The following is a 14,846-nucleotide window of genomic DNA, read 5'->3' on the forward strand; positions in this document are numbered from 1 at the left end:
ATAGTCTTCCAGATTAAGCTACTAGAACTCCTTTAATCCATTACGCATCCCAAAATAGTGCACATGTGCAAAGGGAAAAGAAAAAACCATAGTGCTGAAATTCTAATATATTAGTGCAGAAAAACAATAAAGCAGACTTGGGTGGTGTTCTGTTGTCTAGAATAAGGGTTCCTTATGGAAAGCAGCTTTATTGAGAAGAGAACATGGATGTCTCTAACAGTGGATGTAAGGAAATCCACAAAGAGGAGGCTGGATACTTGCAAAGGCTTAGGGGCTTGAGATCCTGGCTCAGTGTCTAGTTTCATTCCCATTATGTGCCTTTTTCTTGAGGCATCAGCTGTGATAGGAGTTGATCGGAGTTAAGAAATGCAGCAGAGGTCCAAATGCTGTCGTCCTGTACACCAAAAGGTTTCGGGTTCAACCCCAGTTGGGGCACATATGGGAGGCAATGAATAGATGTTTCTCTCTCACCTCTCCCTCCCTCTCTCTCTAAAAATCAATAAATATATCCTCTGGTAAGGATTTTTAAAAAGTGCAGCAAACAAAAGTGAGTAAGACAGAAAGGAAGACAGGAAATTATTCCTGTATAGGTAACAGCAAGGAAGGGTAAAAATTAAGAGATGATGTGTGTCTGCATGAGAATTAAGCAGCTGGTGACATTTTAAAGAATCCATTCATGGGCCTTTATTAGCGAGAAGGGCAAGCAGGGAGCCAAGTATAGTGACTCCCCCGCAGGATAGGACTGGTGATAGGTAAGGACTGTGACTCAGACACTTTTCTCCACTGGCTTTCAAGGACTTGGTTGCTGAGAGAGCAGCTTCCAGGTATGTGAGGGCAGGCAGGGAGTCAAAGGCATTTGCAGTGAGTAAGTAAAAGGCACTTGGGGGATGAGATGTTCTTGTTACACTAATTTCCCTGGGGGATCTCATCCAGATTCACAGCTTCTACATGCTGAGATTCCAGCTTCTCCCCTGAGCTCCAGGACCACACAGCCAGTGCCACTTGACATCATCAGAGTTTATCTTTTTTTTTTTTTTTTATTTAATCCTCACCTGAGAATATTTTTTCCATTGCTTTTTCAGAGAGAGTGGAAAGGGGAAAGAGAGAGAGAGACATCTATGTGAGAGAGACACATCGAGGTACATGCCCGTGGCCGGAATCAAACCCAGGACCCTTCAGTCTGGGGGCTGACGCTCTAACCCCTGAGCCAAACCGGCTAGGGCTAGAGTTCATCTTAATTGCAGCCCCCCATCTGTTCCTTTTTCAGGCTTCCTCATATAGTAAATGGCTTCATCTTCCAAGGCAAAAATTTAGGAGCCATCCTGGATTTCTCCCTTTCTTTCATTCCCCACCTTGAATCCATCATGACGATGAAAATGAAACTCACATTTCTTACCCTGGCTGATAGTCTGCCTCTCTCTGACATCATCTCATGCCCTGCTGTTTCACACTCACCACTCCAGCCTTCCTTCTGTTCCTTAAACATGCAACGTCATTCCTAGCTCAGCCTTTGCATTTACTGCTCCCCCTGCCTGGAAGCCAATCTCCCACCTCAGTGCGTGGCTGTTACTTCTGTCTTTGGGACTCACATCAAATACCAGCTCCTTAGAGGGTCCTCCCCTGACCTACTCATGTAAAGTTTCTAAGTTATTCTCAATCACATCACCCGGTTTCTCTCCTATAGCATCAAACCCTCTCCTTTACTAATTTGTTATCTGTGTTTTTATTGTCTGTCTCTGTCCACAAGCATACATATAGGTTCCTTTAGGGGTGTCTGGGTGACCACTGAACCTGGCAGGGTACCTAGTACATTGTATGAATTATCAACCCAATGAATGAAAGGAAGTTGCAGGTTTCAAATTCAAAAAGTACTTCTCCAGAGAGTTAAGTTTTTATATAAATAAACCCTAGGGTTGAAGGTAAGGGCATTTGTTGTTCTCCAGCCTTAAATACATCTGCATTTGGGGGGAGGAGAATTGTTTAAGAAGTAGCCAGAATTAGATAATGAATTCCCAATCCATACTTGGCAGAGCCTGCAGGCAACCAGCTACACCCCTGATCTGTATGAAAAATTTTCCTAAAGAGATGAGATGTGTCAGGAGAAGGGCTAAGGTACATGAATAGTGTATATTTACATAAAATTATAATAGCTGCTCTGTATGGAGCTCCTACTAGGCGATAGGTGCTGTGCTAAGTACTTTGCATTTACTATCGTGATTAACTCTCTTTCTCTCTCTCTCTCTCACACACACACACACACTACACACACACACACGCAACCTGTAAAGTAGGTTCTATTTCTAAGCCTATGTTACAATTGGAGAAACAGTGGCTTAGGGAAGTAGCTTGCTAACTGAGATTCAAACCCAGGCAGGCCTGACTCCAGAACCCAGACTCTACTGTCCACTCTCCTGCTAGCTTCCTGACAATGCCACGAGATACTCAGGGTTGGGACTGCTTGGCCAGTTTTAGAAATAAAGAAGCTAAGGTTCAGAAATATTGAGCAACTTACCCATGACCATCCAGCTAGTTGTTGGTAGCCTGAGACTAAGTCCAGGTCCTTCTGCTCTTGCTCATAGACCCTGTTGGGACAAGGGGTGAGACCAGGTATGATGTATGTGCCATGGATGCTTGGAAACCAAGGGAAGGGAAAGGATGCCACACAAGTGGGAAAAGCTGATGTTCCTTTCTCCCCCAGGCCTTCCTGGAGAGGTATGGATATCTCGGTGAACAGGTCTCCAAAGCTCCTTCCTCCACAAGATTCAGCAGTGCCATCAGGTAGGATGGAGGACTTGGGGGTGCTGGGATACAAGCTTGGGTCACCTCCTCCCTCCTGGGGGAAGGCTGCCCCTCATGTATGTCCAGGGGGTCATGCTCCATTGTTTCTTCTCTTACCTCACTGCAGCCTCCTGCTGTCTCCAGGGAAGCTCCCCGTTTTCACCCCCAACACCCACCCTCCCTTTGTGGTCCTTTATCTCAATTCCTCCTGACAGGGAGTTCCAGTGGGTGTCCCAGCTGCCCATCAGTGGCGTGTTGGACACTGCCACCCTCCACCAGATGACACTGCCCCGCTGTGGGGTTGCAGATACTGACAGTCAGGCAGCCTGGACCGAGAGGGTCAGTGCCCTGTTTGCTGGACGTCGGGCCAAAATGAGGCGTAAGAAACGCTTTGCAAAGCAAGGTGAGCACTGTGAAAATCTAGCTAGGATAGGATTCCCCACCATCCTGAAGCCCCATCAGGAAAAGGGCTCAGCCTTGGGCTGGGCTTTTCAGTAACCTTTTCCCTAGGGCGGGGAGGGGAGCGCAGTGGACAAATAGAGCCTCTCAGACTTCAGGATCCTGCTTGTAAACGCAGACATTTAAATCCGAATGATACCTACATTGATGAATTTTCACTGTGCAAGTATTTTCCAGAGCAAGCCCCATTGGGCCTACTTAATTTCTTGATCAGTTTGCTATGCAGGGCAGTTAAACTGTTGCCAACAGATTTCTTTATATTTTACTGGAGTTATTTTCATCAGAATCGGTTCTTTTTCATAAGAATTATTCAACAGAGATGTGATTCATTGATCCATTCGATTTTGTCCATAGTACATTTTTAACAGCTTTGTTGAAATATAATTCACGTACCATACAATTTACCCATTGAAAGCGTACAATCCCGTGGCTTTCAGCATATCTGCAGAATTGTGCAACCATCACCACGATCTAATTCCAGAACACTTTCATCACCTCAGACAGAAACCCTATGCCCATTAGCAGACCCTCCCCACTTCCCCTTCCCTCCCCCCTCCCCCCCCCCAGCTCCTAGCAACCATGAATCTTTCTGTCTCTGTGGACTTGCCTGTGCTGAACATTTCATCATAACACATTTTACACATTGCACTTCCTGCTGTTATGATTTAGTTTTGTGGGGTTTTTTCCTTCCCTTCTCCTCCTATTCCTCCTTCCTTGACCAAATCTAATCTTCCAGGGTCAAATTTACTCATCTAAGATTCATAAAGATTTTGTTCTTCTGTCAGTTCATCAATAACAAGCTTTGCAGTGTGTGATTTAACATCTTGATTGTTTTTATTAAGTCTAATTTTCTCTGATCAATTTTTGCAATTTTCAAGATTTCTAACAAAATGGGGTTGTTTAATCAGCTTTTCATCTGTAATGAACTTTCCCGTGAGCCCTTTGGGCTTATTGCCTCTTTGAATTTGCGTTGACTACTTTTACTGACAATGTCCATTAGGAACAGGACAGGAGGCAGGCACCTAGTTTATTTTTATTTCTTAGCTAATCCAAAAGGAAATTGTGGGCATGTCCCCTCAGCTGTTGGAGGAGGGCTATTTCCAGGTGTTCGCCAATCCAGTGCAGCTGTGTCTACACTTCCAGCTACCCTGGGTTCCCAGTACTGGCCACTGTGTTCTGGGCAGCAGAGGAGAAGGGCAAGGCATGCGCGCAGGAGGCCCTGGTAGAGCAGGAAGAGCAACGTCCCAGAGCTGGGGCTCTGGGTGCAGCTGTGTGACCTGAGCTGGGTCACTTTGCTCTGTTTCCTCATCTGAGACACAGGCCCTTTCAGGTTGCAAAGAAGAGATGAGCCCTGATAACCAAGGGGAAGTGGCTCACCCTGGCCAGTGTGGCTCACTTGGTTGGAGCATTGTCCTGTACTCAGAAAGGTTTTGGGCTCAGTTCCTGGTCAGGGCACATGCCCAGGTTGTAGGTTCGATCCCTGGTCCGGGTGCCTGTGGGAGGCAACCGATTGATGTTTCTCTCTCCCTCTCTCTCTAAAATCAATTTTTTTAAAAATAAGTTTTTATTGATTTTTAAAAATCAATTTTTAAAAACGGGAGAATACAGTGGAAATTGAGGCAGCCCCAGACACAGACTCAGCAGTGACACTTCCAGGCTAGATTTCATAGAGAATTGGGGTGGCGCCTCCTGGAAATGCAGGCCGTGACCTAAGCACTCAGGATACTTCCCTCCAGCAGCATCACATCTTCTCATGCCCCAAGGGAGAATCTAATGGAGTCTCTGTTTGTCACTGTCCAATTTGGAGCCTAAGGCACCTCCCAAGCAGGTGGCTTCACCCCACCAGCCTGGCCCCACTTCATGATCTGACACTGACCCCTGGTCAGACAGCAGTGGCCAAGTTAGACAGAGAATTTCCCTCTTGGTCACAACATGACCCACAGCGGCTTCACTTCCTTTCCATCCTGGGTGGGAAGATATTCCCTAGAAAGAAGCTGTGGTCTTGGCAGGCGCTGAGCACTTCCTGTGCCTTAGGAAAGAAAATGTAATAATAACAGTTAATACTTACTGAGCACTTACGATTTGCCAAGCACAGTTGTAAACAGATTAGCTCATTTACTCCCATAACAATCCTATTTCCATTATTATCATTTACAGGTGGGCAAACTGATGGACAAAGAGCTTAGGCAACTGTCCCAGGGCCAAAGAGCCAGAGTGTAGCCAAGCCTTCCTGTCACTGGGAGGATTAAGTGAGATTTCAGACGTGGAAAACCCCGGGATATGGGTAGGTGCTTCCCGATGCCAGTGACTTTCCATTACGTGGGTGAATGCTGTGCTGAGGGAGCTGGGCTCCAGGGTGGGGTCACCAGATAAAACACAGGGTTCCCGCTGAATTTCAATTTCAGATCAACAACAAATAATTATTTTGTTTTTATGTACTTATACTAAAATAATTACTTGTTGTTGATCTGAAATTCAAATTTAACCAGGCATCCTATATTCTCATTTGCTAAATCTGGCAACCTCACTCCAAGTGCCTGCTCCCCTCTGCACCTGCAGGGCTGATTTTCAGTCTCCCCGCCCCCTCACAGAGGGGTGGGGAGCACAGGGGTGGAAATGGGGTGGAAAGGGAAGAAGGGAATGGATACTTACTGAGCACCCAGCACGTGCCAGGCAGCTTCAGGTTGCTCTTTCATTTCTCCCATGAGTTGAGTCTCATCAACCCCACTTTGCAAATAAGGAAACGGAGGGATTCTATAATTTGTTATGTAAGATTGTAAGTAAACGTACTGAGATTCCTACCTTTGTTCTTTCCACAGTAGCAGTTGCCTACTGGGAGTCAGGACTCTAGCCCGGGTCCTCCCCAAGCAAGAAATCTAGCTCTCCTCCCTCCCCATCTCTTTTTCCTTTCCTCTTCCCTGTTGGGTTTATTTATTTAAATCCTCACCCAAGGATATGTTTTTATTGATTTTAGAGAGAGAGAGAGGAAGGGAGAGGGAGAGAGAAACATCAACATGAGAGAGAAACATTGATCGGCTGCCTCCTGTATGCACCCCAACCAAGGATCAAACCCACAACCCTGGTATGTGCCCTGACCAGGAATCAAACCCAAGACCCTTCAGTGTATGGGATGATGCTCCAATCAAATGAGCCACATCAGCCAGGGCCCATTTTGGATTTTAGATCAAGGGTGTGGCGTGCAGTGCCAGGTGCTACTATGGTCTGGGGACTGCCATGGAAACAAGCCTTGATCAGCCAGGCATTTGGGATGGGGCCTGAAGGGGCTACCCTGCTCCAAGGACCCAAAGCTGGAAGAAGACAGGGGACAAGGCTCAGGCTGCTAGACGGGCAGTTCCTTCCTCCCTGGCAGGCACACCAGCCACCTACCACCCTGCTCCCCTCTCAAGGAAAATTAGTCATTTTCTCTCAATTCCTTTTCCTAGTTGTCCTCTCTATTACCTCCCTCTATCTCCCCTGAAACAAACACACAATTTCTCAGAAGATTTTTATCCTGCCAGCTGCCATCTTCACTGGCCACCTAAGAGAGAGAGAATTGCCCACCCTCCCTGTTTCCTGCCTTTGAAGTGAGGGGTACCCTAGCTACAAAGAGGCCGAAGGAGCTATCTCATAGTTTCCTAGAAGCTTGAAGGTTGCGGGTGGGGAGTCTGGGATTGGTTACCCACAGCAGGGTGTGAAAGAGCCCAGCACCAGCCAGTCCAGAGCCCAGTGAAGATTTAAAATGCCCTAGAAGTGTTAGTGGCAGCGCCTCTGGACGCCAGGCCTCCCCTCCCTTAGAATCCTTCCCTCTTCCCTCCCTGAGGGTTGGTCACTGACTGGGAGGGGTTGGGTGGCTGCCAGGCCAAACAGGCCCAGGGAGGCAGCATTGCCTTGAATGGAGCTTGGCTCAGGGGTGGGAGAAGGGACATTCCCCTCCCCCACTTCCATGGAGGGTGGGGGGAGGGGAAGGGTGCTCAGCTCCTCTGCTCTCTAAGACCCAGCCTTCCATTCCAAGAATTTTAGCTCTTGCAGAGCCCCTGCTTTGACCCACAGGAGCAATGTTTAGGCAAATTTATAAGGCCTTATTTAGTCTTTGCAAATGTGTCTGCTTATCTGTGCGGCATGGAAAATACACTGAATTAGGTGCCAAGGCCTGGGCTCCTACTACTCAGCCTGTGACCCTAGCAGGGGGTCTTCTCCTGGTCCCATATCCCTCAATTAGAGGAGCAGTTGAATAGGAGACAGCTGAGCTTCCACGACTTCACTCCTCTTGCCTGGTTCAGGCAAGGACTTCCCTGGGACAAAGGGGCAGGAGGGCTGAACCTTCAACTGCCCCCCCCCAAGGGGAGAAGGGGCTGTGCCCACTCACCTGGTCTCCTAGATGGTCAGGCCTGCCCTGCCCACTTGTCACCCATGCCCCAGGGATTTGGTTCATTTGGGAAACTGAGGCCCAAAAGACATGATTTTTGTGTGCTCCTGAGTCTGGGAGTCCTGCCTCCAAGCTGTGTCTTCCATTCCGGGTCACAGTGTCAGTCTCTGAGCTTGCAGGGCTCAGAAATAGCTCAGGAAAACTCAGACTGTGGGCCTTCTTAGCACCCTAGTCCTGGGTGTGTGGTGAGCTGGAGCTGGACCCAGACTAGCTGACCTGGGGCTCAGGCCAGAGGCGTCTCAGCCCTCAGGGAGGAACTGCTGCGGTTCTGGGCAAAGGAATAGAAACACTTAACTGAGTGGAGATGGAAAAATTGTTCTCGGTCCCTGACAAAACACACCCTTTGTTCTTATTTGTTTTCATCTCCAGAGTCCCTGAGGAAGTGAGGGGGAGGGCGAGGGGTCAGGGAGGGACCCTGAATAAACGGGTCTTGTGGCGGCTTCTCAGCACAGGCCCCAGGCACTAGAACGGAGGGTGGGAGGGGTGGGAGGAGGAGGGGGTGAGGTCAGGCAGGGCTGTGACCCCATGGCCCCACCTCTCCACCCCAGCACAGTAGGCAGGGGCTGAGATTTGCTGCCAGCAGGAGGCGCAGAGCGGCTTTCAGGCTCAGCCCAGGCTGTGGGGAAGAAGGCCCCGGACCAGAGGGTCCTTCAGGTGGGTGGCTTTTCCTGGGCAGAGGCTGCATCTCCCCCATCCTATGCTGGAGGACGATGCAGCTTGGCCAAGGTCCTAAGGGACATCCTTAGTCCAACCCAGTAAACTGGGGACTCTCCAGGACAAGGGTAGACGGGTCTGTCTGAGAGCAGTGTCTCCCCAGCCAAATGAGGGCCTTCCCACAGCAAGGGCTATGTCTTCCCCCACCTGGGGGAGGGCCTATCTCCCCATCATAAGTGTTCCTGGGACCAGCCTCAGGCTCTGCAGCAGCCCCAGGCTCTGATGTGGCCTCTCTGGGTGGCAGGCAACAAGTGGTACAAGCAACACCTCTCCTACCGCCTGGTGAACTGGCCCCAGCACCTGCCTGAGCCAGCAGTTCGAGGGGCGGTGCGCGCTGCCTTCCAGCTGTGGAGCAACGTCTCAGCGCTGGAGTTCTGGGAGGCCCCAGCCACAGGCCCTGCTGACATCCGCCTCACCTTCTTCCAAGGGGACCACAACGACGGGCTGAGCAATGCCTTCGATGGCCCAGGTGCTGACAGAGCCTCTCTTCCCCATGGCAGGAGGGGAAACCAACTAGGAGAGGCAGGCAGTCTGTGGAGGGCAGTGGAGCATTCGCTTTCCCTGTGGCCTTGGCCAAGCTGCATCACCCTCCAAAGCACCCTCAGTCTCTTCTTCTATCAAATGGGAACAGTGGTCCCTGCCCTATTATGTGCCACATGGCCACTGGGATGGTCAGATGCGGTTCTGCAGGGAGAGTGCTTTGCAAACTCTAGAGTACTATCTATTCTGGGAGAGCCTTCTGAGGCCCCAACATCCATCTCCTGCCTCTAGACAAGCCTGTGCCTCTCTTGTTCTCCAGAAGTGGCTGTTCTCCAGACTAAGGTCCTAAAAACATCCAGAGGCCACTGCTACCCTACTCCTGCCCACCGCCAATCCACTGTCACTGTCACTGCCTCAAGGCAGGAGGCATTCTACCTGCACAGAAGCGCTTCACATACCCACCACCCAAATGGTCCTCCTGTTTGCCCCCAACCTGAAGGCTTCTGGCTGTAATTTAAACTGCCGTCCTCCCATTCTGCCCAACACTGACCTTCAAAGCCTGAGTACAGGCTATCTCTGCATCTTCCCAGTCTTCCCCACTAAGGAGTCAGGATACCTGATCACCTCTTCAGATGGGCACTTAAGCCCTTGTGTGGCCTGGGAACTGGGGCCCCCACTCCCTTGCATGCTCCTGCTTTCCATCAAGCCCACTCAGAGCAAAGCACTGCCAGGCCCTGCTGCAGGGACCAGGGTGGGGCTGGGAGAAATCTAGGCCTTTCGAGAATCTACATGTAGTACACACATGTGCTTGCACGTAACTCATTTCATCCACGATATCTATGTGAGGTGTTTATATCCATCCCCAGGTGGAGTCTGGTAGTTAAAACAGCACTGGACTGGGAGTCAGCCCTCTGATGTGGGACAGGTGCTTTGTCTTGTTGAGTTTAGTCAAAAACCTGCCCATCTGTCTCCCAAGATTATTGTGAGAGTTGAATGGAAAGGCTAATGTTGCTCGAAACAGTTGAAAGCACATTCAAAACAGGGGGCATGTATTCCTCCCACACATGGTCCACTCTCCGTGCCCTATGAGACTCTCCTGTAACATTAGTCTCCTGACCTTTGTCAGTCCCAGTTGGCCTGGGCTCCAAGAAGGCAACACTGGAAGGACCCTCAACAGGCTTCTAAGCCAACATTATCCCAATGCAGTTTACTGCCCCTGAATAAAGTGAATTGTGAGGGCCGGGCCTTGGAAACTGTATGACTGACAAGCTCCATCTGGGGCAGCTACAAACTTGAGCACATCACTGATCCAGCCCAACCTCTGCTCACTCCTATCACAAGCAGGGAGGTAGAGACCCACAGAGGGGCCCTGGCAGAGGAAAGGCAAGAACACAAGAATACATATATTTTTTATTAAAGAAACTGTACATACACATCAACACACCCAGCGCCCAGATCAAGAAGCAATATTACCAACACCCCAGATGGCCCCATCACGCTTCATTCTGGGGTAACCACTGTACCTACTCCTAGATCTTTGAGAAAATAATTCCTAGGTAGCATTTATTATATGTAACACACACAGATACACGCATCCCTTTTTAATCCTCAGGGGAAAACCCTGTGAGGAAGAACCTCATTATTATCACTCCCATTTTCAGATCAGGAAGATAAGACACAGAGGGGATAAGATACTTCCCCACGGTCACACAGCTGGTAACTGGTAAAATCAGGATTGGAACCCAGTTTGACCCCATGCTGTATGTACCCCACGCTGCCTCTTAGCATCCATACCCCACAGCCTAGCCATGCGACCACTGCTCCACACTTCAGCTTCTGCCAGACCTAATAAGGAGGGAGGGAAATTCTGCAGCAGAAAACAGGCACACACCCCAGTGGCATTTGCGTTGGGGGTGGGAACCTGGGCGGTCTCGGACCGTGGCTCCCCCTGACCCCCCGCGCCGCCTGCAGGGGGCGCCCTGGCGCACGCCTTCCTGCCTCGCCGGGGCGAAGCGCACTTCGACCGGGACGAGCGCTGGTCGCTGAGCCGCCGCCGCGGGCGCAACCTGTTCGTGGTGCTGGCGCACGAAATCGGCCACACGCTCGGCCTGGCGCACTCGCCCGCGCCGCGCGCGCTCATGGCGCCCTACTACAAGAGGCTGGGCCGCGACGCGCTGCTCAGCTGGGACGACGTGCTGGCCGTGCAGAGCCTGTACGGTGAGCCCGCCGCGCCCCTCCCGGCCCCAGCCCTGCCCCTCGCGCCGCCCCTTGCCTGCAGTGCTTGGGTACCCGCTCCTCAAATTGGATGCCCATCCTAAGCGCAGGAACCTGCCCTCTCCGGTCACGGGTCCTTCCAAACCCTTAGGCTCCCCTGAAATCTGGAAAAACCTCGAGCTCCTGCTCGACCCGTGCTTGCCCTTTATCAACCCCTATGAACTGGGTCCCAATTCCTGATTCCTGCCCAACCCCCGCCTCCGCAGTTCCTCTCACACCCCTGTCCCATCACCCACACCCAATCCTCAGTCCCGCCTCTTCCCCCAGACCCCAGACCCCAGGTCCTGCTCCCAGCTGTGCCTTTCCGTCTATCCCCCAACCTTCCCCCTCCATGACGCCGATGCCCACTTCCCCCCAAGCTTGCACTCAGGAAGATCTCCCCCATAAAGAACTGGCCTGCGCTGCCACCCCGGGACCTGCCTGGCCCCAGGCCCTCCTCAGCACCTCGCGCGGTCTCCCTCAGTGCGTAGTGCGGTGGGCAGGACCAGAAGCCCTGGGTTCAAGTCTCTGTTCCTGACTGGTAGTTGCTCTTGGGCAAAGCATTTTCCCTCTGAGAGCCTTCAGTTTTACCTTCTGAGAAAATGGATAATAATTGAGGCCCTGCTTACCTCTCAAGGTTGTTGTCCTAGGGAGTATGAATATGCTTTGTAGCCTAAGAAACCTACACAAATGTAATAATAACAGCCTCTATTTCATGAGTGTCTACCGTGGGTCAGGCACTTAACAGACTCACAGCACACCCATGAGGTAAGTATCTTTTTGTCCACAGTTGAGAAGAACAGGGGTAAGAGAGGTTAGGTAACTTGTAAAAGGTCACACAGCTAGGAAGTTGCAGACCAGGGTTCAGGAGCTGGTGCCAAATTCGAAGCTTCCTGGACTCTGCTTCACTGTCCTAAGTGAAGTATAGTGACCTAATTATCTTAAGCGCTGTGATTAACACAGCTTGGGCGCCTGAACTCCGCGCCCATGCCATCCATCTGCTTTGTCCAGGACTCAGAGAAGAGTACGCTTTGCACGTCTTCGTTCCAAACCCTTGTTTGGTCCCCCGCTTCAATTTTACCGGTCGGTGCCTCTTTCACAGACTGTTTGATAGGAGAGAGGGCTTCTGAGTTTAGCGCTGCGGTTAACACCACCAACCAAAGACAATTCTTAACCCCCTACCCCTGCCCTCCTTCCCTGCCCCTCATATCAGATCATGATGAAAGGAGCCAAGGGGGAGGTCTTGAGCCCTCAACACCTCCCCCCAACCACTGCGCATTCTCTCCCACGTCTCCTTCCCCATGCAGGGAAGCCCCAAGGGGGCTCTGTGACTACCCAGCTCCCGGGAAAGCTGTTCACTGACTTTGAGGCCTGGGAACCCCACAGACCCCAGGGAAGTCACCCCGAAGCCCAGGGTCCTAAATATTGCCACTCCTCCTTCGATGCCATCACTGTAGGTAAGAGGATCCCATCCATGCCTTGATTCCTCCTCCCTCCTCCCCCACATCTCCAGGGGTCTCCAGAGCTGGAGTTTAGTGAGGGGCGGAGGTATAAATGATAAAATCCAGAAATCCCAAGCCACAAGGATTCTGCAAGGTGACAAGCTCACGCCGAGCTAAACACTTTCCCCTGCACGCTGTGCCTTCCGCCCCAACTGTGCATGCTGCATCCTCTCTGGTCAGTTGGGGAGTCTGGGTTCCAGGGAATGCACTTTCCCCGGAAGGAAGGCAGGAGGCTGATGGTCACAGCTCAATTCTCTCTTGTCTCTCTGGGCAGACGGGCAACAGCGACTGTACATTTTTCAAGGGAGCCACTTCTGGGAGGTGACAGCTGATGGCAATGTCTCAGAGCCCCGCCCACTGCAGGAAAGGTGGGTCGGGCTGCCCCCCAACATTGAGGCTGCTGCAGTGTCGTTGGAGAATGGAGACTTCTACTTCTTCAAAGGTACCAACTCTGGGGCAGATGAGAACACTGAGACCTACAGAAGAAAGGTGTCCTGCCCAAGGTCAAAAGAGGGGAGGCATCTCAATTCCCTGTGGCCCGAGGAAACTCTACCAGGAGATTCCTTTAGTGGTAGATTGGAGAGGGGGGTGTCAAGGTTGTTCTAGAAAGAGAGGGTGGAGAGTTTCAGAGAAGACTCTAGAGGGAAGCTGAGGACTACTCCTGAGCTCTGCAATTCAGTGGGCATGTCACTTAACTCTTGGAGCTTGAGTGTCTTGAATGGAGAACACCATCCCTCGGGTGTGTTGGGGCAGGGGGATGGAAAGAGCATGTCTGAGCAGTGTGCGGTGTAGTACCTCAGTAGATAGCGTCCGTCCATTCATTCAAGAAAGACTGAGTGCCTTCTTATGCCCAGATACAGTGGAGGTGTTGGGATACCAAACAAAACTCCCTCCCCTCCTAGAACTATTAGTGGTAATGGCAGTGAAGTAAGCCCCTGGCCTTCCCTGGAGTCCAGTCCTCACCCAGGGACACCCCTCACCCCCCATCCAGGGATGGGGCGGATATGTTCCTTTAGCACTATCTGCCTTCTGCTGACCCCTGCTGGAAGTCCAGGCCACAACAGTCCCTCCTCTACTGTTTGTAACTAAATATTAGTATGATCCATTTTATCACAAATATTAACCACCTTGGGCTCCAACACAAGAGGGAGTAGGGGGAACAGAGTCAGGGTGCAGGACCAAAGGGTGAGAGCTGCCAGCTCACCCTGGCTCTCCCAATGCCCCACAGGGAGTCGATGCTGGAGGTTTCGCGGCCCCAAGTCAGTGTGGGGTTCTCTGCAGCTGTGCCGGGCAGGGGGCCTGCCTCGCCACCCCGATGCGGCCCTCTTCTTTCCTCCTCTGAGCCGCCTCGTCCTCTTCAAGGGCGCCCGCTACTACGTGCTGGCCCAAGGGGAACTGCAAGTGGAGCCCTACTACCCCCGAGGCCTGCAGGACTGGGGTGGGGTCCCTGAAGAGGTCAGCGGTGCCCTGCCCCAGCCTGATGGCTCCATCATCTTCTTCAGAGATGACCGCTACTGGCACCTGGACCAGGCCAAACTACGGGTGACTGCTTCAGGCCGCTGGGCAGCAGAACTGCCCTGGATGGGCTGCTGGCATGTCAACTCAGGGGGCGCCTTGTTCTGAAGGCATCCCCACCTCATAGTGAACTTTCGGTGCTTTCATGGCCAACGTGTATCCCCTGTCCCAGGGGCAGAAACTGCTTTGGAAGTCTGCGCCTCCCTGAAGAAGAGACAGCAGAGAAGTTTGTCCGCATTTGTTGCCTGGAGAATGTGGCATTGTCTTGGTGCTGTCCCCACCACATGGAACTGGGGCTGGGATCAATCCAAGGAGGAACCAAAAAGGGTCCCAGACCCCACAGGACTCTTTCCTCCCCAAGCCTGGGGGTTTTGTTTCTTCTGCTAAAGGTGCAGTTCCTGTCTATGAGGCAGCAACCAGAGAGGATGCACATCTCAGCAGAGAGGTTGGGACCGCTTTGCAAGACTGTCACCTTCCTTTCAGGACCTTCTGGCTCAATTCTTGGAGAATTGTATCATATTTAATCAGAGGCCTCACCCCCAGAAAACCTGGGTAGGTTGGGTACAAGGGTCTCCAACCTCAGAGGCCCTGAGGGGGTCAGGACCCAGAGCAAGAGGGAGACTGATGCAGTCCTGCTGAGCCCCCGCTTTTTGTGGAGGCTGGAATAAAGAGGTGTCCCCAGCTGGTGGGCCTGGAGACACAAGTCAGCCTTCTTTGGA

At 51.6% G+C, this 14,846-nt stretch overlaps 1 protein-coding gene across 1 annotated transcript in view; it reads left to right on the plus strand.

Annotated features, from left to right (window-relative positions):
- The window catches only part of MMP28 (matrix metallopeptidase 28), a 32,801-nt gene extending 17,961 nt beyond the window's left edge, over positions 1-14,840 (plus strand). Inside the window, exons 4-10 of the mRNA XM_081115624.1 lie at positions 2,699-2,778; positions 2,994-3,181; positions 8,622-8,846; positions 10,829-11,074; positions 12,418-12,567; positions 12,887-13,054; positions 13,841-14,840. Of these exons, the coding sequence (XP_080971750.1) occupies positions 2,699-2,778; positions 2,994-3,181; positions 8,622-8,846; positions 10,829-11,074; positions 12,418-12,567; positions 12,887-13,054; positions 13,841-14,235 (1,452 nt within the window). The 3' untranslated portion in view covers positions 14,236-14,840. The remainder of the gene's footprint in view (positions 1-2,698; positions 2,779-2,993; positions 3,182-8,621; positions 8,847-10,828; positions 11,075-12,417; positions 12,568-12,886; positions 13,055-13,840) is intronic.
- Positions 14,841-14,846: the final 6 nt, after the last annotated feature.

This window comes from Miniopterus schreibersii (assembly GCF_964146895.1).
Source record: "Miniopterus schreibersii genome assembly, chromosome: 16".
Classification (NCBI taxonomy): domain Eukaryota; kingdom Metazoa; phylum Chordata; class Mammalia; order Chiroptera; family Miniopteridae; genus Miniopterus; species Miniopterus schreibersii.